Source organism: Nicotiana tomentosiformis, chromosome 2, assembly GCF_000390325.3.
Source record: "Nicotiana tomentosiformis chromosome 2, ASM39032v3, whole genome shotgun sequence".
In the NCBI taxonomy this organism is placed as follows: Eukaryota; Viridiplantae; Streptophyta; class Magnoliopsida; order Solanales; family Solanaceae; genus Nicotiana; species Nicotiana tomentosiformis.
In genome coordinates, this window is record NC_090813.1 from 53,102,515 (window position 1) to 53,129,045 (window position 26,531).

General features: G+C 36.3%; 2 protein-coding genes and 1 long non-coding RNA gene across 4 annotated transcripts; 1 reads left to right on the forward strand and 2 right to left on the reverse strand.

Annotated features, from left to right (window-relative positions):
- Positions 1-906: 906 nt before the first annotated feature.
- LOC138906476 (uncharacterized) lies at positions 907-16,994 on the reverse strand. The gene is made up of 2 exons (XR_011413875.1): positions 16,690-16,994; positions 907-1,523 (listed from the first exon to the last, which is right to left on the reverse strand). It is a non-coding gene; the product is annotated as an uncharacterized lncRNA (long non-coding RNA).
- LOC138906475 (uncharacterized) lies at positions 2,671-17,132 on the reverse strand. 2 transcript variants are annotated; one of them, XR_011413874.1, is made up of 4 exons: positions 16,993-17,132; positions 12,048-12,109; positions 9,905-11,515; positions 2,671-2,920 (listed from the first exon to the last, which is right to left on the reverse strand). XR_011413874.1 is itself a non-coding variant. In XM_070195331.1 (4 exons), exon 3 carries the CDS (start codon positions 11,234-11,236, stop codon positions 10,721-10,723), a length of 516 nt encoding a protein of 171 aa, XP_070051432.1. In that variant the 5' UTR covers positions 11,237-11,515; positions 12,048-12,109; positions 13,001-14,685; the 3' UTR covers positions 2,671-2,920; positions 9,905-10,720. The 2 variants fall into 2 exon arrangements, 1 of the variants encoding a protein (XP_070051432.1); XM_070195331.1 differs by lacking the exon at positions 16,993-17,132 and adding an exon at positions 13,001-14,685.
- Positions 17,133-18,669: 1,537 nt separating this feature from the next.
- LOC104113669 (V-type proton ATPase subunit F) lies at positions 18,670-25,205 on the forward strand. The gene is made up of 5 exons (XM_009623909.4): positions 18,670-18,840; positions 19,142-19,221; positions 19,426-19,507; positions 22,908-22,990; positions 24,761-25,205. Exons 2-5 carry the CDS (start codon positions 19,159-19,161, stop codon positions 24,923-24,925), a joined length of 393 nt encoding a protein of 130 aa, XP_009622204.1. The 5' UTR covers positions 18,670-18,840; positions 19,142-19,158; the 3' UTR covers positions 24,926-25,205.
- Positions 25,206-26,531: the final 1,326 nt, after the last annotated feature.

Genomic DNA, 26,531 nt, shown 5'->3' on the forward strand with positions numbered 1-26,531 from the left:
GAAAGCAATACACCAAAAATTTGATATGTCCTCATTTATTACATATAGTTCAAAGATTAATACACAATCACATAGATACAAATATGCAAAGGAATAGAGAATTTGCTTATCTTAAATAGTCAATGAGAATTGAAGACTTAAAGAGGCGGAGGTTTAGGTTGAAACAATACTTGAGGCATTGAGTGTCACACCCATTTTTTCTACCTTAACCCTCTTTAAAATGATAAAAGATAAAAGTGATTTTTTAAGATCAAAAGGGTTTTCAATTAGAAATTGACGAGATTTGTGTTTCAAAAGATTTTTCAGAGTCGCCACTTGACATTTGATTTCGGTGTGCCAAGTTACCGTTTAAAAATTAATTTTTCTTTCAAAACACTTGTGACTCTAAAACTGACTGCACCAGAAATTCTGAGTAAGGGGGTTCATTTGACTCGGGGAGAAGGTGTTAGGCATTCTCCGAGTTCCGTAACTAGTACAGTTGCATACTTTATCAAGTTGGCTTTAAATGATACTCAAATCGAGGTAAAACACACAAGAGCAGAAATGAACACAAAGAGGTTTGAAGTTGTCGCTACCAAAAAAAATATAAATAAAAATAAGACAAAAATACTGGATTTTATACTACGCTTCCATAATGTCATCCGTCTCCACTGCTATTTATATGAACTACGGGATATTTCCCTGAACAAATTACTATTTACAAACTTTTTGGGACATACCCCTGATAAATTAATTAACTAAGAGGACGACCTTTCACCTCAAATGAAATAGAAAGTTCTAAAATTTACCTACCCGGATATGGTCGACCTAAACATGCTACGGTAATAATAAATAAAAGCAACAAAGACATTTTTATAAATCCAAATAAAAACATAATGCCTCTGACCAACAAACAAAGGAAGGAGATACGAAAAATAATATAAAGACATATAAAGAATAGATCAAAATATGATGCTGGCTTACTTGACAATTTGACTACAAAGTCTCTTTTAGGAAAAATAGCTTAGTGTTTAAATAGTATTTACCGAATGCTTGTCTCTTCTTAATTTAATCCATATGACCCATACAAACAATTTTTTTTTTTTTTGTTATTTTAATAGCCTATTAGCTCCATGTGATACTCCATCAAGTAACATTGAAACATACAACTAGCAAATTGCGGATGATAAATAAATATGATCAAACACAATAGTAGCCTAAACTAGCAAAGCTAAATGCTATAAACATAATATCATTCCATCGAGACACAAAGTTCCTAATGCAGACTAAGTGAAAGACTAAACACAATTATAAAGAAATATTAGTGAGTTCTTAACTAATAGACTTAGGATCTAAAGAGGTATTAATAGAAATATACTACTATTGTTTCACCTACATATTATAAAGATTATATTCAAACATTAATTTAAACTATTAGTAAGTAATATGTTCTGTGCTAAACCTTATCAATTCAACCTGGACAGAACCTAAAATAAGTTGCTAAGAATAAATGACATGGAAATATAATTTATTAAAGAAACCAACTATCTATATATATATATTAAAGCAAGAAAGTTTGCACTGTGGTTAAGCCAAGTGACATGCTAATATAAAGCCGCTTGGCAATTTAGGACAATATTTGTTATAGTATTTAATTTAAATTGAAAGATAGTAAATATCTGAATGAAAAGAAAGTTAAATTTGAATTGATTGATTAATTAATTAGGAAAGCTATCAACACATAAATGTTTCAATTCAAACGAGAGGCTCAATGAGTGAGGCGAATTGTTCTAAATGATGATAAAGAGTTTTTTGTAATTTGAGTTCACAACAAAAACAACAGAAAAAACAAAAACGTGTTTGTTACTAGAAATAAGACTAAAAAATCTAGGTTCGAACCCATAATCATAATTACCGAGTTGTTGGGTCAAAACTTAACTTGCGTAACTACCTTAGGTGATCAATAGTGTTCACTTCTCTGTGTGCCCTAAGACATTAATTCAAAAGATTTAAGTATAACATATATGAAATTAATATTTATATTATATTAGTAGTGATAACAGAAGAGAGAAAATATAAATTGAAGCATCAACTTGTATGGTGATTAATAAAGGAAAATTTGCTTTGGTGATAGAGCACTTTCTTCACCAATCAGTAAACTTAATGTTCAAATCAATTTATATCTATATTTTATATATATTATACATATTAAAGGAATAATTTGTATTGTGGCTAAGTTAAGTGGGCAGTGGCACGCTACAATAAAGTTATTTGACAATTTAGGATAATATTTATAATAATATTTAATTTAATTTAAAATTAGAAGATAATATTTTTAATTTAAATGGAAAGATAGTAAATAAGATTATTTTGAATCTGAATGGAAAGAAGGAATAATAGTCTTATAATGATATAACCAACTACCTATTTTAATTAATAAGGTTTTGACCACACAAAAATTGAACTGAAAGATAAAAACAACACCCCTATCTAAACTCATTATAAAGATAACTATGGAATTATTATTAATACATACTACGAGTACCACTACTCTTGTCACGATCCGAAATTTTTTACCGACGTGTGATGGCGCCTAACATTTCACTTGCTAGGCAAACCAACGTTAGAGAATCATTAAACCAATTCCTTATTCCCATTCAGTAATTAACAATAATTAACTAAGATGTAATATAATAAGTGCGGAATATCATAAAACTATATTAATTACTACCACCCGGATCTGGAGTCACAATTTACGAGCATTCTAGAATTTACTACAAGTAATAGTCTGAAAGAAATACAACTGTCTGAATGAAAGAAACAGTAGAACAGAAAAGATAGACGGGGACTTCAAGGTCTGTGAACGCCGACAGATCTACCTTGAGTCTCCGGACAGCGGACCAATAGCAAAATCTCGATCAACCCGAGCCGGTATCAAAATCTGCACAGAAAGTGCAGAGTGCAGTATCAGTACAACTGACCCCTTGTACTGGTAAGTGTCGAGCCTAACCTCGACGAAGTAGTGACGAGGCTAAGGCAAGGCACCTACAAATCAACTTGTACAATTTAACAGTGTATATACAAATAACAGAAATGAAGAACTAAACAGAAAATACCGGGAGGGGACACATACTGAGGGGAATACAAGATAAAGAACTACAACAGAAGGATCACCGGAGCAGTCAATATACCATGAATCAACAGGAATAGTGAACACAGTAAGAAAAAATAATGCACGGCATCACCCTTCGTGCATTAACTATCCCAAATCATCCCGAATCATCCGTTAACTGAATTCAACGACGCACACAAGTCAATACACATAATACGAAGCTGCTTAAGACCTTAAGTCATGGAACGGGACGTTAATTCTTAAAATGACAAGTTGGGTCGTTACATTCTCCACCTCTTAAACAAACGTTCGTCATCGAACGTACTAAGAATCTTTCTGAGGACTTTGAATTACTGAGTGTATTCTTACACACATACTTGTGAGTGATTCTAGTTCCCACAATTTAACACGGGTCCGACAACACCATCTCAATTGAGATTATTTCTTTTCTATATTCTTATAAGCTTTAAAGCAAAATCCCTAACTCTCCAATCATTTTCAAAATGCCTGATTTTTACAACAACGCACGGTATTAGTCCCAACTGGCTATAGCAACTCGTACCTACGCACACGTCAACTTTCTTGATAGTGTTGAAGTACTTCAAAACTTTCTCTGGGTTGCTACATTCCTCCTCCGCTTATTCCGCGCTTAGGATTATTCGCCCTCAAACACATAACATATTTATCTCTTCCTTTGCGATTCTCAATCCTTCAAATTTTATTAACTCCCAAAATTTTTAGAAATTTCGGCAGAGTCTCCCCTGTAATTGGGCCTATCCACCTGTCAGAGTAACACCAAACAACTCCTAACAACATATCCACAACCCAACAAAATACCACAAGGTATATATCAATAACACCAATCTCAGCATTACAAGCACTGCATTATCATAATGATATCAGGACATGAAGCACATCATATGTATGCTTATCACCACATCTCTGGTCTTAAAAGTTGTTCATAATTAATTCCAGTATCATCAATTAATCTCATATTAACCAACACCTCGTTTCGATTTTTTCACAATATTGACGACAGAATGTGAGGCATGAAGACCTCATAATTATTTACCCGACTTAACGAGTCACATTTAACGCCACCTGGGCACTCACCTCATAGGCTAAAACTCAATGTTTACAGCACCAAAATGGCTGAATATGAACAGAAAAATATACAAGAATTACAAATAAGCCTAACAGGCATGACTCCCTATTAATATTATTGTACAAATTAAATTTCACAAAAGAAGAATTTTAAATTCATAAATATTTCACCACAAGGACCTCGTCCTTATATACTCCTACCGTGGCTTGTAGCCCAATTTAAATATTTCACATCATGTAAAAATGCGAGGATCTCGTCCTCAAATCCGAATCACAATTATGTTGCACATTGTGCTAACTGAAAATTTTAATTTTCTTTATTTCTTCTTTTTAATATATTTCATAAATAATTTTCACAATATATAATGAACCCTCATATCATTAGGGCGTATAATTCATAAAAATTGGAATCAATTATTCTGAAACACATTAAACCCATTGTATTGAATAAATAAATTTTTGGTTTTGGACTTATAGCCCTCAATGGTGTACAAAAATAAAGTGACAGACACATCTTACATCTTCAAGTCTCCCAACAAGGATAAACATATAAGTGAGTCACAAATTTACAAAGCTCACCCATAAGCGGAGCATAATAGGAGGACTCACCTCAATATTTAGAACCAAATCAAATTAAAGGAAAATATCCTTTTATAACAAAATCAGGATCATACTTGTAATGACACCATCTGGTGTATCGGTCTCAGCCAAATCATAGTGATTATATCAATGAGTCGGGCCTCCACCTCTTAGGCGCCCACTACCCGCATGTCCTCCACCTCTAGCTAACTGTGCACGTGGAGTATCAACTGGAATAAAGCTTGTAGCTGGAGTGTTCTAATAAAATCCACCACTCCCAAGTCTGGGACAATCTCTCATGATATGCCTAGTATCACCACACTCATAACAACCCCTCTGAGGTCGCGGCTGCTCGTACTGAGTCTGTGCCGGATAACTGGAATAACCACGGTAAGAATCTTGTCGGTGGTGTACTGGAGCAGTCCGAGTAATCTGATGTGCGGACTGAGCTGACCGACTGCTCGAGCTTCCGCTATAATGGGTTCTAGCTGAAGAGTAAAATCCACTAAACCCTCCAGATCTGGAGATTGAGGGTGTTTTGGCCTCCTTAGACTCCCTTTCCTCGCCTAAAACACCCTCAATCTTCCTTGAAATCTCCACTACTTGTTGAAATGGAGCATCAGTTTGCAACTCTCGAGCCATGCATATTTTAATATCATAATCGAGCCCCTCAATGAATTTGCGGACCCGGTTTCTGATTGTAGGAACTAATATAGGTGCATGACGGGCTAACTCACTGAACCTAATAGCATATTCTGACACTGTCATAGTGCCCTGACGCAACCGTTCAAACTCTGTACGCCACGCATCTCTGAGAGTCTGGGGAACAAACTCTTTCAAGAATATTTTCGAAAATTGAGCCCAAGTTAGTGGTGTGGCATCAGCTGGTCTATCTTCTTCATAGATTTTCCACCACCGATACGCTACGCCTGACAGTTGAAATGTAGTAAAGGCAACTCCGCTCACCTCTACAATACCCATGGTACGGAGAATACGGTGACAACTTTCTAGAAATTCTTGGGCATCCTCTGTAGCTGTGCCACTGAAAGTTGGTGGATCATATTTCTTAAACTTTTTAAGTCTCTTTTGTTCTTCTTATGATGCCTCAGGCCGAACCGGAATAACAGGTTGTACTGGTACTACACCCGGAACCTGGCCAACGTGAACCTGCTGCTCTGGAGTTGTGATAGGAGTCTGAGCTACTTCCCCAATCTGCAGAATGTTTGGTGCAACAGAGATCAATCCCGCATGAGTTAATGTACCAAACATACTCAGGAACTGTGCCAAAGTCTCCTGAAGTCCGGGGGTAACAATAGGTGCTTCTAATACCTGTCCCCTAACTGGAGCTACTAGTGGCTCCTCAACTGTTGTTCTGACAGGTGCTCTATTCGCAGCACATGCCCTTCCTCGACCTCTACCTCGGCCTCTTGCAGCCCTAGCAGTATGTACGGATGCCTGCTCAGCTAACCCAGCAGTACGTGTCCTCACCATCTGTGAGAGAATGGAGATACAAAGGTTCAAATTCCAAATTCATCAAATTCCGCACGACAGGATTAAAAAAAATAGAAATTTCCTAATAGTTCTGTAGCCTCTCGAAGATAAGTACAGACGTCTTCGTACCAATCCGCAAGACTCTACTAGACTCGTAGAACCTATGAACCTAGAGCTCTGATACCAACTTGTCACGACCTAAAATCCCACCACATGCGTCGTGATGGCACCTAGTCTCTAAGACTAGGTAAGCCGATTTCTATTATATTTTGAAGCCATTGTTTTTTATTTAAAACTAATAGCGGAAATAATTACAATATACAACCTCCCAAGATTGGTACTACTGAGTCACGAACTCTAACTGGATATATGGAATGATCACGAGGACCGAATATACAATATTTATTGATTAAAAATTAACAGTGCAATGAAATGAAAAGACTCCAAGGGACTACGACGACCAAGCAGCTCTACCTTGAATCATTACGGTCCCCCTACTAGCTACGCGTTTCCAGCCACCCTTATCTCACCGCATGCATTTCAACACACTGACCTTATATCACCGCATGACTTCTAGTAGTTCCCCTACTAGCCATGCGTTTCAAGCCACCCTTATCTCACCGCATGCATATCAATATCACAATATTTCACAATTCGCACCTCAAGTGCCCAAATATTACAGCATTTCACAAATTGCACATCAAGTGCTCAAATCTTACACATATCACAGATTGCACATCAAGTGCTCAAATCTTACAACATATCACAAATTGCACATCAGGTGCTCAAATCTTACAACATATCACAAATTGCACATCAAGTGCCCAAATATTACAACTTGCCACAGAAATCAACAATACATTATTTTTCACAATAAGGAGCCCATGGTTCAACCATAAGGTGCACAACACCCAAAAATAATTAATAGAGATATAAATTACTCAACATAAAACAAAGTCTTCATTAAATTCAAATTTTCAATAATTATATAAACACCTCTTCTTAAGCTCATTTAATTAATTATTTGCAGAGGGAAAATCCATAATGAAATTAAATTTCAATAATTATCAAATCAACAAATTCATAGAATTACATAAATAATCAAGTAACAATCACATCAAATTGTCATATAACAACAGATTCAACGACAACAAGGATTTAGGCACGATAAATAGATGATTAAATATATACCAACAATTATCCAATTTATCACAAAATATGCTCAAGACTTTAACTCAATAAAATTTACACATATAAGCCCGAGTACGTACTCGTCACCTCGCGTACACGGCTTTTCACATTTCACAAATGGCGCATAAGACTCGATGCCTAAGGGGTAATTCCCCCACTCGAGGTTAAGCAAGACACTTACATTTTTGAAGTTAGAGCGATATTTCAAAATCGCCTTCTTGTTCGAATTGACCTCTGGACCACTCACATATATCCAAATTAATTGCATAACTTCATTAAAATTCGTCGAAAATAATTCCGGATAATAATATGTCGACTTAAAAATTTATTCCAAAAAGTCAACAAAAGTCAACGGGGGACCCGCCCCTCGGAACCCGATATAAATTTCATGAAATTCGAACACCCATTCCGATACGAGTTCAACCATACCAATTTTATCGAATTCCAATAACAACTCGACCTCCAAATCTTAAATTTTCGTTTTTGGAAGATTTTACAAAATCTTGATTTTCCTCTATTAAATCCGAATTAAATGATGTATTCAAAGACATAATCATGGAAATTAATCAAAACTGGATAAGAATCACTTACCCCAAACACCCATGCAAAAATCTCTCCAAAAATTGCTTTCTACCGATCTCCAAATTTGATTTTGAGTTTGAACTCAAACCCCCGTTTTGGGACTTTTAATTCTGCCCAGAAGTGCCTTCATCGCGTTCGCGACCATAGCTTCGCGTTCTCGAAGCACAAAAAATGTGCTTCTCAGATTCCTCCTTCGCGTTCACGATATCCTCATCGAGTTCGCGTTGCCTTCCGACCTCTGCCCTTCACGTTCGCGAGACACGAGTCGCGTTCGCGAAGGCTTAACGCCAGGCAGGCCCCCAACTCTCTTTCCTCTTCGCGTTCGCGTCTTCCTACTCGCGTTCTCGTAGGCTTTCCTCATCTCCTTTTTCGCGTTCGCGGCTTTTTCATCCCGTTCGCGATGGGCAAATCCCAGCCGTCCAAAATCCTTCTTCGCGAATGCGTGAGACCCTTCGCGTTCGCGAAGAACAATACCATATATCAATTCCAGCAGTTGCAAAACAAAGAGAAATGATCCGAAACCATTCTGGAACTCACCCGAGTCTCCCGGGACCTCAACCAAACATACTATCAAGTCCCAAAATATCATACGAACTTAGTTGAACCTTCAAATCACCTCAAATAACTCGAAAACCACGAGTCATACCCCAATTCAAAATCTATGAACTTTGAACTTTCAAATTCTATAACTTATGCCGAAACACATCAAATCAATCCGGAATGACTTTAAATTTTGCACACAAGTCATAATTGACATTACGGACCTACTCCAACTTCCGAGATCGGTTTCCGACCCTGATATCAAAAAGTCTACTTCCGGTCCAATTCTCCAAAAAATCGACCTTCACCATTTCAAGCCTAAATTGGATACATATCTCAGATTTATAGTCCGGACACGCTCTTAAGTCCAAAATCACCCAACGGAGCTAACGGAACCAACGGAACTCCATTCTGGAGTCGTCTTCATACATTCCCGAGTATGGTCAAAATTCTAAGACTTAAGCTTCCGTTTTAGGGACCGAGTGTCCCAAATTACCCCGAATCATCCGGTAACTGAATTCAACTACGCACGCAAGTCAATACACATAATATGAAGCTGCTCAAGACCTTAAGTCATGGAACGAGGTATTAATTATTAAAACGACAAGTTGGGTCATTACAGGTGCACCGAGGGCGAGACACTAGGTCTAATGAAGCCCTTATCAAGCAAATCTTGCAAATGCTCCTTCAATTATTTTACCTCTGGTGGTGCCATGCAATATGGCGGAATGTAAATAGGCTGAGTGCCCGGAGCCAAATCAATGCAGAAATCAATATCCCTGTCAGGTGGAATCCTCGGCAGGTCTGCAGGAAACACCTTTGGAAACTCACGAACAACCGGCACCGAATCTATGGAAGGAACCTCCGCACTAGAATCGCGGACATAAGCCAAATAAGCTAGATACCCCTTCTCGACCATATGTCGAGCCTTCACATAAGAGATAACCCTGCTGGCAGAATGGCCAAGATTCCCTCTCCACTCTAATCGAGGCAACCCCTGCAAGGCTAAGGTCACCGTCTTGGCGTGACAATTTAATATAGCATGATAAGGTGACATCCAATCCATGCCCAGTATGACATCAAAATCAACCATGTCGAGAAGTAGAAGATCTACACGAGTCTCAAGACTCCCAATGGTGACCACACATGAACGATAAACACAATATACAATAATAGTATCTCCCACTGGTGTGGACACATACACAAGACCACTCAAAGAATCACGGGGCACAACCAAATAGGAAGCAAAATAGGATGACACATATGAGTAAGTAGATCCCGGATCAAATAGAACTGAAGCATCTCTAATGCAAACTGAAATAATACCTGTGATAACAGCGTCAGATGACTCAGCCTCAGGCCTGGCTGGGAAAGCATAACACCGGGGCTGGGCCCCACCACCCTGAACTACGTCCCTGGGACGGCCTCTAGCTAGCTGGTTTCCACCTCTAACGGTCTGACCTCCACCTCTAACTGTCTGGCCCCTACTTCTGGCTGCTTGACCCCTGCCTCTGGCTGGCTGAGCAGGTGGTGCAGAAACTGGTGCCGAAACTATGGCACGAGAACTCTGATGTTGTGAGCTGCCCGTTTCCCGAGGGCAAAATCTAGCAATGTGCCTTGGATCACACAAGTATAACATAACCTCGGCTGTTGTGACTGTTGACCCTGAAACTGACCCTGTTGACCTGAATAACCACCCTGATAACTCTGAAGTAGAGGTGCACTAATAGGAGTTGGTGGTGCACTGTAGTCTAGCTGGTCGGAATAATGCATCTGAGGGCCACGACCACCTGAGGCACCGTGGGATGCCTGAAGCGCTGAATGAAATGGCCTGGGATGATGGCCTCTACCAAAAGTACTCCTGCCTCTAGATGAGGCACCGCTGAACTCACCGGAATGACGAGGTCTCTTGTCAGACCCCTGACCTCCCTGAGTAAGAACCATTTCGACTCGTCTGGCGACATTAGCAGCCGCTTGAAAAGAAATCTCACTCCCAGTCTCCTTAGCCATCTGCAATCTGATAGGCTGAGCAAGTCCATCAATAAACCTCCTCACTCTCTTTATCTCGGTGGGAAGCAGAAGAATAGCATGACGGGCCAAATCCACAAAATGGGTCTCATACTGAGTAACAGTCATACTGCCCTACTGGAGACGCTCAAACTGACGGCAACGCTCCTCTCTCAATGTGATAGGCAGAAACTTCTCTATGAAGAGCTGAGAGAACTGGTCACAAGTAAGAGCAGGCGACCCAGCTAGTCTGGCCAATAAGTAATCTCTCCACCATTTCTTGGCAGAACCAGTCATCTGAAATGCAGCAAAATCGACCCCGTTGGTCTCCACTATACCCATGTTTCGTAGAACCTCGTGACAGCTGTCAAGATACTCCTGGGGATCCTCTGAAGGAGCACCACTGAAGTAAACAGGAAAGAGCTTGGTAAACCTGTCCAATCTCCATAAAGCCTCAGAAGACATAGCTGGCCCATCTCTGACCTGTGCAGCAATAACCGGCTGAACTAATCCGACTAGCTGAGCTGCTGGAGCCTGATACTGGGGAGCTATCTGCTTCGCAGCGGGAGTGGTGGGAGTCTGGGCTCCTCCTCCAGCCTGAGAGACAGGTGGTGCCATGGGAAATGCGCCATTTTGGGCCACACTCTCCATAAGGCCCACCAAACGGACCAAAGCGTCCTGAAGTGCTTGGGTAGCAATGAACCCCTCCGGAACCTAAGCTGGTCCGGCAGGAACAGTTTGGGCTGGAACCTCCTCATCAAGCTCTATCTGAGGCTCCACTGTTGGGGCTGCTGCTCGGGCCCTAGGCTGAGCCCTGCCCCTGCCTCGGCCTCTGGCACGGCCTCGGCCTCGACCTCTGCCCCGCGTAGGAGCTGTCACTGGAGGCTCTGGTTGCTGCTCAACTGAGGAAGTGGTACGTGTTCCCGCCATCTGCGAGAGAATATGAGTAGAAGAGTTCAATCAGTATTGAGAAAGCAAAATCGCACGATAGAGAAGAATATAAGTGAAACTTGTTCCTAAACTTCATAGCCTCTGGAAGATAAGCACAGACGTCTCCGTGCCGATCCTCCAGACACTACTAAGCTTGCTCGTGAATCGTGAGACCTAGGCAACCTAGTGCTCTGATACCAACTTGTCATGACCCAAAATTTCCCACCAACGGGACCATAATGACGCCTAACATTTCACTTGCTAGGCAAGCCAACGTTAGAGAATCATTAAACCAATTCCTTATTCCCATTCAGTAATTAACAATAATTAACTAAGATGAAATATAATAAGTGCGGAATATCATAAAACCGTATTAATTACTACCACCCGGATCTGGAGTCACAATTTACGGGTATTCTAGAATTTACTACAAGTAATAGTCTGAAAGAAATACAACTGTCTGAATGAAAGAAACAGTAGAACAGAAAAGATAGACGGGGACTTCAAGGTCTGTGAACGCCAACAGATCTACCTTGAGTCTCCGAACAGCGGACCAATAGCAAAATCTCGATCGACCCGAGCCGGTATCAAAATCTGCACAGAAAGTATAGAGTGCAGTATTAGTACAACCGACCCCATGTACTGGTAAGTGTCGAGCCTAACCTCCACGAAGTAGTGACGAGGCTAAGGCAAGACACCTACAAATCAACTTGTACAATTTAACAGTGTATATGCAAATAACAGAAATGAAGAGCTAAACAGGAAATGCCGGGAGGGGAACATACTGAGGGGAATACAAGATAAAGAACTGCAACAGAAGGATCACCAGAGCAATCAATATACCATGAATCAACATGAATAGTGAACACAATAAGAAAAAATAATGCACGGCATCACCCTTCGTGCTTTTACTCTCAATCTCACCATAAAATTAATAGAAACGACACGGCATCACCCTTCATGTATTAACTCTCATATCATGGCAAGATATTACCCTTCGTGCATTAACATTCACAATATGGCACGGCATCACCCTTCGTGCATTAACACTCACAATATGGCACGGCATCACCCTTCATGCATTAACACTCACAATATGGAACGACATCACCCTTCGTGTATTAACACTCTCCCTTACCATAATGCAATGCATAAATAACAACAGGAAAATAGAATAACAAGTACAAACCTTACTTCAATATTTGGTTCCATAATATCAATCTCAACTTTGAAATAAAAACTCAATTATCACCAGAAAATTCGTAAACATGATAAGAACGATAAATTGAACAACACTAGTATAACACGTAGCAATTTGGCATAGGAATGAGACAATATAAGAAAAATAGAGAAACATGAAAAACAGGTGAATTGACGGCGCATAAATACTCGTCACCTCACATATACGCCGCTCACATGAATTTCACTTAGCAAGTGATCTAAGGTTCCTAATTTCCTCAAGTCAGGGTTAGACACAACACTTACCTCGCTCCGAAGGCCACTTAATTCTCAATCACAGCTTTTCCTTTGGAATTCACCTCCAAACCACTCGTATGTATTCAAAAATAACTCAATAATATCAAATATTGCTAAAGGAATCAATTATATTGCGCAAGTTAAATTTTTCCAAATTTTCCTCCAAAAAGTCAAAAAAAATCGACCCCGAGGCCGCTTTTTCAAAACTCGAGGTTCGACCAAAATTCTTTTACCCATTCACCCCCGAGCCTGAATATGTAATTAGTTTTGGAATTCGACCTCAAATTGGGGTCTAAATCCTCAAATTTCGAAATTCCTAAGTTCTACCCAAAAGTCCTAATTTCACCATAAAAATTCTAGATTCTAGTTTGAAATCTTGTTATAAGATGTAAAAGATTGAAAGAAAATAATTAGGAATCACTTACCTATGATTTGGGGAATATTTGGTCTTTGAAAAATCGCCTCTTAAAGTTTAGGGTTTTGAAAATATGAAGAATGAATGAAAAATCCCGTCTAAGCCCCTTTTACTCAGCTGCAGGTGTCGCAATTGCGTCCTGCAGGTGCCAAATGAATGAATCACTCAGCTGCAGGTGTCGCAAATCGCAATTGCGATGCCCTTCACAATCTTGCTGCCTTCGCAAATGCGAGAAAAGTATCGCATTTGCGACCACTGAACCTCGCAAATACGAGTAGATGTTCGCATTTGCGAACTTGCCTTTCCCAGACTCCCATCGCAATTGCGAAGGTAACCTCGCAAATGGGAGAACTGGTGGCCCAGGCTTCTGATCGCAATTGTGATGAAAACATCGCAATTACGGACCCTGTTATGTTCGCATTTGCGATGCCTGATCTCGAAATTACGAGATAAGAGGCCTGCAACAGGTTCCGTTATACTAGAAAAATTTTCTAAGTTCAAAACATCTAGTGGCCTATCCGAAACTCACCCGAGCCCTCGGGGCTCCAAACCAAACATGCACACAAGTCTAAAAATATCATACGAACTTGCTCGCGCGATCAAATCGCCAAAATAATACCTAAAATTATGAAATTAGTACCAAATCAAATGAAATTCTCAAGAACACTTTAAAATTTCTATTTTCTCAACTAGACGTCCGAATCACGTCAAATCAACTCCGTTTCTCACCAAATTTCACAGACAGGTCTTAAATATCATAATGAACCTGTACCGAACTCCGAAACTAAAATACGTATCCGATACTAACAATGCCAAATATCAATCAATTCTTAATGACAAATAATTTCCAAACTTTTAATTTTCATCAAAAATTTATAACTCAAGTTAGGGACCTCCGAATTTAATTCTGGACACACGCCCAGGTCCCATAATTCGATACAGATCTACCGGGACTGTCAAAGCACGGATTCGGAGCCGTTTACCAAAAATATTGACCAAAATCAACTAAAATCAATTTTTAAGGTAAAAATTCTTATTTTCATTAGTTTTCAACATAAAAGCTTTCCGGAAATCTGTCCGGACTGCGCACACAAATCGAGGAGGGTAAAAATAAAATTTTATTTTAAGGCTTAAGAGCGCAGATTCGAGTTCTAAAACATAAGATGATCTTTTGGGTCATCACAACTCCATTCAGCTAAAATATAAAATATAAGATAATAAATAAATGACACACAAAAATATTATTGATAAATTTAAATATTAATTTGAGCAGTAGAATAAAAAAATAGTGAATATAATTTTTATTATAAGAAAAAAAACTAAATTCATCTATTAATGGGAGTTGTGGACAATAATATGAACAACTCTAAGTTATGGGTAATGCAATAAATATGTAATTAAATAATTTTAGTAGTAGATGTATACATAATAATAAGACTTATTTGATCTTTGAGAAGAGAAAGTTTTTAAAATATTAATGAGCTAAGTTATACTATATAAATAAGATACATGCATTTAAAACCGTTATAATAGATAAAACTAAAATAAATAAATAATTGACATAATTCCGAGAAACAAATTAAATTTTTTTAAATATAATTCAAATTCTTATATAGTTAATTTAAGTGAAAATTTAAAGTCAAACTTCCATTTAAATGAAATAATTATATAAAATTTCATAGTAGAGGGAATACTATAGAAAGAGGGGGGGGGGGGGGTTATAAAGATAGTGTGGGTAAATTGATACTTTTAATTAATTTAAAAATAAATCTATATCTCTTGCTCAATTAGCATTTCAGTTTTGAGAATCAAGATGTGTGATGTATGTAGTTTGGAGTCGATACTTTTAAAATGATTCTCAGAAAGAGAATGGTCACATAAATGCTGTTCGATTCGATCATTTTTTAAGCAACTCCAATAATGTTAGAAGGGAGTTGATCAATCATAAATTTACACAGGAATACAGAAATTGATGACATACATTTCTGTGGAGATAATATTTTAAACTATGAATTGACTCAAACATCGGCTAAACAAATGTCAGTTGTGTTGCCTTACGGTAAAATTAATTATTCAATATTTTATAATTTATTTTATATCTCAATTGTTTGGAAGTCATAGATACATTTTTTTGTCTTTTTTATTTTTCTATTAGTGCTAGCAGTTGCTATGCTAAAATAGATAAGAAAGGAGGATAGATTCTTCTCTAATGACTCAGGTATGAACTATGATTTTTTAGCCCGTTGTTGATATGTATGTTCTATCAAATTGTATGAGATAATTGATCGAGCAACCGATTGGATCATATATGTATCAATTAGAATGAAATAGATTTGGATAGGGTAAACATATAGAGGAACTTAATTGCACTATTTGGGATTGCTATTTACACAAAATAAAGTGAATTACAAAAATCAGATTCATTTAATTATGAATTACATGTAAGAACTCATCTTATTTTAGTACATGTGCATGGTAGAAGAAAAATATTTAAAGTAGGTTAACATTTATTTAATTATAATATATTAATCTTAACTATATCCCAAAGGTATCATTTAAATTGTTAAAAATAAAGTGACTTTAATTGTGTGGTTAAAATTGAGGTGACATTAAAATTATTGAACAAATTACGATCCAACTGTTTTATAAGTTGGTAACTCCCAAAATTTAGAATATATTGGTTATTAATAAATTATCATGTATGTATATATTAATTTGTCATTGTGTAATTTTAGGTTGATAGAAGTTGATATTGATGTGAGAAGTTATTATGTTGAGATAATAATATAATATATTTTTATATTTAAATTAAGATATTACTAAATGTATTTTTATTAGTTATTACTCTATATAGCATGACTTCACTCAGTTTCAATATATATGATATAGTTTGACTTGGCACTGAATTTAAGAATAATTTTTTTTTTTTGAAACATATGGTCTTAAAAGTTTTGTGGGGCAATAATATTTGTATGAGTGTAAGAACTTCTCATTATAGGTAAAATGGGTAAAATAAAAAATTTAAAGTTAAATTATTTCCAAATACAGAAATGTGTCATTCTTTTGGAACAGACTAATAAGCAAAAATATTTTATGTAAATTGAAAGGGAATGAGTATTTATTTTTGAATCATATTGTATTTTTATTTGTTTGTATCACCAACTATATATGGGGTTATAATATTTAAGTTTATGTCAATAGTTATTCATATAATTTATTCTATTTTATTTATAGAATTTAGCAGGATCATAATATTATCCGCACATCGTGCGGGTACTGACACTAGTAGACCTTGAATATTAAAACTTCCAGGTGGATCTTTAGATTTGAGTTCTCTTGGTGAATATATTAAAGACAGAGACAAATGATAAGAAAAACTTGGACATTGCTTTGAAGCTTTAGGCGTATGAAATTCCTTAAAACAAATCAAAATCTCATCTCACAATTACAACGATATGAATTGAACAAAATCATACCATGATTTTTTTATAAAAATCAAACAAAAGATAAACTAAGAATAATATGCCAATACCAAGCTAAAAAAAAAAACAAATCACATAAACAATAAGAGAGGAAAAGAGATAACCTTAAATAGCAATCCAAATCGAAAGGAAGCGCGAACTTGAGCGGACCTCGAATCGGCAAACAGAACTTCGACTCAACACCTTGAACTTAATCCAGCTCCACGAGAGAAGATCAAAATCAGAAACTAAAGTGTATTTTTTTTTTTCAGATTTGAGGAGCAAAAAATGAAATTAAAAGGGACTAAAATTGTACGGATTTTTTGATTCAATACTAATCTACTATTGAAATCTAAACCTTTTTTTTTTTTTGAAAGTTAAAGAAAAAAAATTTAGAAATTTTCGTCCAAATAATGAAGAACAACTTCTCTTTTTGATGAACTCTTAGGAACTTTTTTAGTTCCAATTTCTCTCCCCTAAACCTTGAAATCTTCTGCCTCCTTCTTTTGTGCCAAATCAGTGCTCTTTATGTGAATGGGCAAGAAGAAACAGAGAATGGATTATAATCGTGTGGACCCCCTTTCTCAAACGTGAGTCGCACGATATAGTGGTAAAATCTTTATGAATGGTGAGGGCGCTATATAGTGGAAAAGTCTTTATGAATGGTGAGGGCACTAGTTGAAATGTAGTGACCAACTAAAATTTGTTACACAAGAAAACAAAATTCAAAATTGGTAAAGAAAATCTTTTTTTGTTTTTAAAAAAAAAAACAAAAATAATAAAATAAATTCCCAAAGAGGTCCACATTGTTCATTTGGTTTCCTTTGCATTTTTTGCTTTTCCCGTTACCTTCTTCTACTTCTTCGTTTCTTTTTCTTTGTTTGCCTTTTTGTTTTGTTTTTTTTTTTCTTCTCATTTTTTTAAGAGATTAACCAAAAATACTAACTATCTAAAATAATATGAAATATTGACAAGAGAATAAGATAGCTATATTTGAATACTATTTGATATTTATTAGAGCCTACAACTTTAATACTAAACTAAATAAAAGTATTTTTGAAAATTTTCTTCTTATCTTTTGAAAAATAAAATATCAAGAGTAAAACTAATTAAACAAAATATCAACTAGCTAAAATAAAGAAAAATATTTCTTTGTAATTTTTAATTTTTAAGATTAAATAAAACCAAAAGTTTAATATAGTCAAAATAGCGATATTAGGCCTAAAACCAACATCGAAGCACTAAAAAGTGTAAAATTTCGGGGAGGGTCAAACATTACATGTCTATACTAAGTATTGATGTAGGAGTTTTGTTCTAAAAAAGAATATTTTAAGGATAAAATAGTAAAAATCTTGGTCAAACTTAAAGTGTTTATAAGCTAAAAATTCATAAGCTGCGTGTGACCATCTTATAACATTTGACTTATTTTTGACTTATAAGCACGTGATTTATAGACACTTTTAACTTTACCAAATACGTAAATTATTCAAAAAGTGCTTATAAGCTAGTTTGGCCAGCTTATAAGCTTAGCCAAATACCCTTTAAATAGCATCTCTGAGAATAGCTAGTTGTGTACTTGCAATACTGCCGATAGAAAACTACATTAATTACGTGACAAATATTTTAACTTATGTGGCCAACCAAATGGTGATATTATAAATACGAATTTATGTTAGGATTAAATACTGCAATATCATCAACCAAAATAACCCTTAAGAATATACATGTGTCATGTGATTTGTAGCAAGGTAATAATTCTTCTTTTGTTTTCTTTTTCTTTCTTTGGGTTAAACTAAGAAGGTGGGCAGTTGTGAGCACGTTGGAACTTTTGGGGCTTAACCGACACTCTCAGTACCTCCTTTTCAGTTTCAACTTCCTCCTTTTCCACACAAATAGCATCAGCCTTCTCCCTCTTCATTCCTCGATTCGTCTCTAGAGATTGGATCCCTCAAATTGAAGCTAAATACTTCAAAGTACGCTTTAAAAACTGTTGCACTCACTACTACAATACTTCTTCTCCATTCAATTTTGTTATTTCAGAGTATTTCGATCTGATTATTTAGTTTATTTGATATCATTAAGAAGTTGAAATTTGTTTAAATCTTTAGTTTACATCTGATTTTTGGTGGTGTTTTATTAATAGTTTAGGATTTGATTTGACATCTGAATGTGTCAATCTGTTCAAGATGCTTACTTTCTGAATCAAAGCTGTTGTTTTGTGATTCTAGATTTGCTTAAAACTGCTTTTTTCCCCCTGCTCTTATGTGATTGCAGAAACCTTGTTCTCTCAGATGGCTAACCGAGCTCCTATCAAAACTAGCAACTCAGCTCTTATTGCTATGATCGCTGATGAGGTGAACTTTTCATCGTGGTTTTTTTGGGTGTTGTTATGTATGTTTAGAATAGATAGACTGTGTTCTACTTCACTTGTGTCATTAATGGGCATTAATCATGTATTTCTTTGTTCACGTTCCGTGCTGGAATCATCTATGTGTATGCATTGCCCACTTTAAGTATCTAAACATTCTGATCCTGATGGAAATAACTTGTTAATTTAGGACACAATTACAGGATTTTTACTGGCTGGAGTTGGCAATGTTGATTTGAGGAGGAAAACAAATTACCTCATTGTGGATTCAAGTAAGTTTCAACTTTGGAATTGCAATTCGCTGATAGCTTTGAGAATCGTTCGTTTACTTCTAGGCTATAGCTTCCACTCTCCATCAAAATGACATATGTATTGATACTATTAACTTGATTGAATGCAAATATGCTCTTGTTAGTAAAGAAAAAATTAGTTATGTAATAGACGCTGGCCATTGCAGCTGTCATTATTCAAATACGAAAAATATTTGATATCTTTCAATATTGTGTTTGTAGTTGCACTGTCTGCAACACGTATACACTTATAAACGTTTGCGGACATATTTAGGTCAAAACTAGTGTTTTCTTCGTCAAATAAGATTTATAATATGTATATGTAATCTTAAAGAAGATAAGCTAAGACAATATCATGTAGAAAATAAAGTTTACATGCAAATTTAGAGAGCATTACATAACTAAGCGTAATACCGTAGTTAAAGCATGTAAATTAAACGTAATCCATATTTCCAAATGTTTCTATCACTACCATATGATCATTATTTCCACCAAGCAACACCATTGAAATATGTTGCGTGGTGTGTTTGTAGTTAGCAATCATTGTGTCAATGCCTCATTTAGTGAGGATGTCTACAATATCTAAGCGTACCAAATTGCCATGGTCAAGAATAATATTTGTTTCAATATTTTTGTATTACCTTTAATGATGCTTGGTAAAGATCAACAATATGCTCTGATAATTTTTATTGTCCACGTTAATCTTTCTTCCTCTTCTTTGCTCTATTTTGCCCCACTTAGGGGTGACAAATGGCTTAATGCTTAGTATTGTAGCCACCACGATCACATCCATGACTACGTCCATAAGATTTATTAATTTTCGCGTTCATTTCAGGGAGTGGACTAGAACCAACATGCATATTTCTTGATTGTTCCCCTAATAGCTAGTGTTGTTTTGCTCAACCACTAAGAGACATGAAATCAATTCTGAGTACTTTTTAAAACGTTTTTCACGATATTATTATCGTAAGAGTAAATTTCAAGCATGAATAGTTGAGAATATTTTCTCTTACATATCCTCATCAGTGATCTTTTCTCCATGTAATTTCACTTAGAACTAATTCTATGGTGGAAAAAGATATAGCTCAGTCAAGTGAAATTACATGGAGAAAAGATCAATGACGAGGATATGTTAGAGGAAGCATTCCCTATTTTTCATGCTTCAAATTTGCTCTTGCTGCAACAATACCATGAAAAAAGGTTTTAAAAAGTACTCAGAATTGATTTCATGTCTCTTAGTGTCTGATCAATATAATGAGCAATTACTAAAATATAATGAAGCATGCTCCGTTGGTTCCCATCTATCTCCAGAAGTGTATAAGACAACTAATAGATCTTATGGATGTAGCCGCGACCATAATTGTGGTTGTGGTCATGGTGACGCTAATAAGCACTACACTTATCATCAGGTCGTATCAGTGTTTTGGAGAGCGAGAAGCGGAAAAAAGCGAGGTGCAGTGTTGTCAAAAGCGAAAAGCTCTAAAAAACGTTCCAGGTTTATTGGGGGTTTAAGCGCAATTGAAATGTGGGCTTTAGTAAAAAAAGACGCAATGATGGAAAAATAAATATATATGTAATTCAAGAAGAAAGAGTAACAAATTCACTCATAATGTTTGACTTAACAACTGATACACTTATTTTTCAGTTATTATTGTTGTTTAGTACTGCTCTATTCAAGATAGAATTTATGGGCAATAAGGCACATGCCTTAATGCTTTGCTTACACTGAAGCGCAACTTAAGCGAGGCGAAGCGTGCTCCCTGAGCTTTTCTGAGCTTCAGGGCATAAGAGCGCGCTTTTTTCATGTGAAGCGCAATTTAATACATAAATAAAAAAATATTAAATAGGCAAAGATAAGTGACCTAGAACTTAATAAAAATAACATATTAAGCAAATGTTTCAATTCTTAAATTAAGAAGTAAATAATAGATACTAAAAATAGATAGTCAATAATCCTCAAAAGTCGTAACATATTAAGCAAATGCAAAACCAAATCACAAAAGGAGCAACATCCTATTCTTCAACAACCAAAAAAAAAAAAAAAAAGAACTGAACAACAGAAAAATAGAGCAGAAGCATAGTGAACAACAGAATTGTTTTTAAAAAATAAATAGAGCAGAACCCTAAAATAGAAAACAAGGCAGGATAGAAAAGAAGAACTAACAAAAATAGAAAGGAAGAAGAGAAAGAGAAGAAGAGAAAAGATGAGAGGAGTCGAACGGTAGCACAGAAAATCAGAAGAGGAAGAGGAGAAGAAAGAGAAGAAACAGAAAAAGAGAAGAGAAGAAGAGAAACTTACCTGAGAGAAGACAAGACCTCGAAGGCTTGCAGCAGTTGAGAGAAGAAGAGAGTCGTCGCAGCAGAGAAGCAGATGTGTTTGGAAGAAATGTGTGCAAGTGTATTTGATTTTTTTTATTAAAAACCCTAGGCAGCCGCTGGACCTCACTTAAGCGAGCTTTTCTCGCTTTTCCCCATCGCCCCGTTTCTCGCTTTTTTGCCTGAAGCGTGCGCTTATTTACAAATACTGCGCTTCAGGGCAGAAAAGCGTAGACCCCTCGCCTCGCCTCGCTTCTGCGCTTTAAGCGAGAAGCGCTCGCTTTTAATAACACTGGGTCGTATCTTGATCTAACTGCAGAAGGGGCATATCAGCGTAGACTGCCGTAGAGAATAAGAGAAAGATAAAAGTCGACAAAGTAAAAAGAATCTTGTTGGTTTTTACTGAGCATCATTAAAAGATAAAGAAAAAATATTTAAGCAAATCTTGCTCTTGACCATGGCAATTTGGACGCAACACTTTTAGATGTTGCAAGCTTCCTCTCTAAAGGAGGAATTGACCTTGGGAGGAAATAATATTCATATGGCTAGTGAAGAAAACATTTGGAAATAAATGACTATGTTTATGTTACATGCTTTAGTTATGCTTTTACACTTAGCATGTAGTGTTCTCTTGAATAATAGCTCTCAAAGTACTATTTTGCATTAAAATTTTATTTTCGACATTGATGATCTCGGTGGTATATCTTGATGTCAGTGTCTAGGTGGTACTCCCGGTATAAAGGATTTGTCATTATGATTATGACTTAAGGAGCCCAAATGTGATTTCAATACACGATTTTCGACTTAAGGAGCCCAAGGTCAATCTGTTTCGTAAACTCTCTTGCTCAACTCAGCATAAAGTCAACCATATGCGTTTAGACCATATAACCAAACAGATTGACCTTTTTTATTGGTAATGGGCTAAAATAATATTTCTAATTTAGTTGCTGAGTGAGGAATGAAATAATGGAAGCTGGCGTCTTCTTTGAGTGGTAAATTTTTTCATCTCTCTCAATTTTCCAATATTTGGATAGAAAGTAATATAGATTTCCTATCTCATGTTCAGAAACAACGGTGAAGCAGATTGAAGATGCTTTTAAGGAATTCACCACAAGAGAGGACGTCGCAATTGTGTTAATCAGCCAATATGTAAGTTTCATACTCTGTTTTCATTTGATGTTTGGTTTATCATTTTTACATGTCTATTATGTAGTCAAGAAAATTATCAGCAATTGCTGGTTGTGCATTACATGGAGCTCTGCTGAAGCGCCACAATAAGAATTGCGTGTTTCAACTGTTAGTTATGTCATATAGTGTTTATGTCAAATTAGGTTGGAATGTAGATGGCTAATTGGATCGATCCAAATCTTTCATTTTCTGAACTTTTCAACAACAACCTAGTGGAATCCCACAAGTAGGGTCTGCGGAGGGTAGTGTGTATGCAAACCTTACCCCTACCTATGAAGGTAGAAAGGCTGTTTCCGAATCTGAACTTTTGAACTACCTAATTGCTGTCCAACTTCGGTTGCTCTCAAGCTAATATCAGAAACCTGCTAGAGTAAAAGTAATGTAATCTATATTTCCTGTTGGAAGTTAAGCTTACTGTGGCTATAGCCAGTGGCGGAACCTGTAATTTTAACAAGGGGATTCAAAAAATTCGAACCTAGGATCTAAAGCAATTTTTGAACTACCTTTGCCACCATAATGAAAACCTTCCTCATGTTCAAGGAGATTCAAAAATTTGGATATATATGAAATAGTTGTTTTTTTCCTTTTTTTCCCTCTATTTTCGTCTTACGCAGTACAGTTTTCCTACAAAGAGGATTCAATTGAAATCCCTTCATTGGCTGTAGTTCCGCCATTCGCTACAACATCAATCAGCTTGCATTTCCTCTTCCAAAACTAAACCCCATTGGACTTGTAAAAGCAAAAATAGATAATTGACCATAACCATATAAGCCTGCTTCTCGAATCTCTGTCACCTCCATCAGGTGATACTGTACTTGGTTGGGGAAAAGGCAGGAGGAGGAGGGGGCATCAAGAGGGTAGTGCTAAAGTTCATTTTCCTTTTTTGGTTATGAAATACAATTGAAGAGGTGTCCTTATCATCACACACAAAAAAAAAAGGGAAGAAAGAAAGGAAAATACAAGTGAAGAGGTGTAGACCTCCATCTCAGTTTTTAAGCCAGTCTAAAATTCATCAGAATGAGAAAGTAACTGTTCGTGCAGTCCTTCCAAACAGTGTTAAGAAATGTTAAAGTACTTTTCAAAACCAGTCAGTCACTTCTCTTAAGATGTATCAGACACTGTGAAACAGAGATTTGAAACTGCTGAGTTAGCCTGTCAATGTCTGCCTGTATTGAACTAGTTGTTTGTTAACATGGGACAAAGGGGATGTGTGCAATGGAGATACTCCTTTGATAGGCATAATATAGAAGGGGAAAGGACAATAGCTTGCTTAGAGTAAGAAAAAGCTATCAATTTCCCTTTCTCTCCCCGTCGAATCAATAGCAGAGCCTTGTTCAGTAAACAACCTGAGTTTAGCGCTTCCTGTTTCTTACTTGTCCTTGGATGTATTATCATTTTTAGATACACCAGAGATTGTGAGGTGCTGTCTAATTGCTTCTTTTATCTTTGTTGTGTTTCTGTTCAGCTTACCAAATAAATCCCAGTAACATTGTGTAATATGGTGGAGTTTCGCTATCACCCATAAGAACTAAAAATTATTAGGCTGCAATTTTATGTCCATGGGCAACTATCCACTTTTCTTTAACTGAAGACTCACGGAAAACAAGGGTCCAAAGTAGAGTTAATTGGCACTTCATATAACTTGGTTTATTTTTTTCAGATTGCTAGGGTCCAAAGTAGAGTTAATTGGCATTTCATGTAACTTATTCCTCCTGGTTTATTTTTTTGCAGATTGCCAACATGATACGATTTTTGGTTGATAGTTATAATAAACCAATTCCAGCTATTTTGGAGATTCCTTCAAAGGACCACCCATACGATCCTGCCCACGATTCTGTTCTGTCACGAGTGAAGTATCTCTTCTCTACTGAATCAGTGGCCTCTGGAAGGCGTTAATGATGGAATAATGTTTCTATATGCCCCAAACACTCGAAATAACTTGTATTGTACCATGTCACCATCTTATCAAGCCGTATTCATCTTGCAATCTTTGTTTGTTTTAGATATTTAAGCGGATTGTGTGTTGATACAAGTTGTACAAGTTAAACCGACTATGTGAGTGAATAACTTGTAATAAAGTCAGTTGCTGGCGGCTTCTGTTCTCGGGGAGGTTGAAATGATATATGAATATTATTATTGAAGAGGAATCAACTAGAATAATTGAGCATTGCATCAATGTTGTGCTCTTCATCAATGTGCTTATGGAAAATTTATTTGATCGTCATCTGTCTAAGCATTAGTTGGCAAAGTTGCTGGTGGTAAGATAGCAGGTATCCAATGAGACTCAACTTGCTTATGCTCCCTTAAGTTTATACGTACCAATATCTTTTGACGTTAGGTGAAACTTGATGGAAGAATTTGGATGAATCCGAAGTAGTAGTTCAAAAGACGAAAAACTGTTTTAAAAGCTGGAATTAGGATTTATAAAAAGTTTAATGGTTGTTCAAACTATTTACCCTAAGAAGAAAGGGCGTTTTAATTGGTTAAAATGGAAGATATATGCGCTACTAAGGGATGTTTAAAAATGTTCCTAGAAAAGTAGCATAAATAACAGTACAAAGAGTAGGACATAAGTTCCGTAGGGCGCCGATACACTTGGTCTACTACAAACCAACCAAGCTCTCTCAGATGATTACTCACACCTAATATTTACACCAAAGTTTAACTGAAAATATGTAGTATTAATTGACAATAGTTAAGTGATGAAAATACAGTAATAGCACATGCTATGCATTCATTGGACTAGCGTATTGGGTGTCAGTAAATTCGGAGATTCACCTCTAGTAATCATAGGCGGATGTAGCAATGCTGCCGGGTTCATTTGAATTTAGTACTTTCAGCACATAGCATAAATTTATGTATAAAAATTTATTAAAATTGTAACAAAAATAGTCGATATGATTCTATAACTTTAAAAATACAATGGACTCAATGCAATAAAATAAAATTTAAATCCATAAAATTTAAATTCTGAATGCGTGTGTGCTAGTAACGATACATCACATGAGTTAGAGAGATGTGGTGAAACGTCTTCTAATCTAGTTTAATTGACGTGGATTGTTCTTTGGGGGATGTAGACTTGTCTCTGGGTCATCTTTAAGTTCCCTTGTTCATTGATGTGTGACCTAATGCTTCTTATAAGACGTACATACAATTTTGTAAAACCAAGAAAAAGCAGAAGAAAGAAAAGACTATCACATACATGGTCAATTAATTTTCTTTGTATTTACCTGATACATCATACATGCTACCAGGAACTCACAAATCGCATTAAATCAAGAGGTGAATATCACAACTTTAATGATGACATTAAATAGGATAAATATTTACATAATGAACATTCTCTTTTAACTAATACCTAAAAACCTTAAACAAATCCAAGATAAGAAAAAAAACTACTGAAATTTGAAAAAGAAATTGAAGACTTGATCCTCAAACCAATCTTTTCCTCATTTTCTTCTTACCATGGCTATATGCCCCAAAAGAGTGAGTAGAAAAAGAA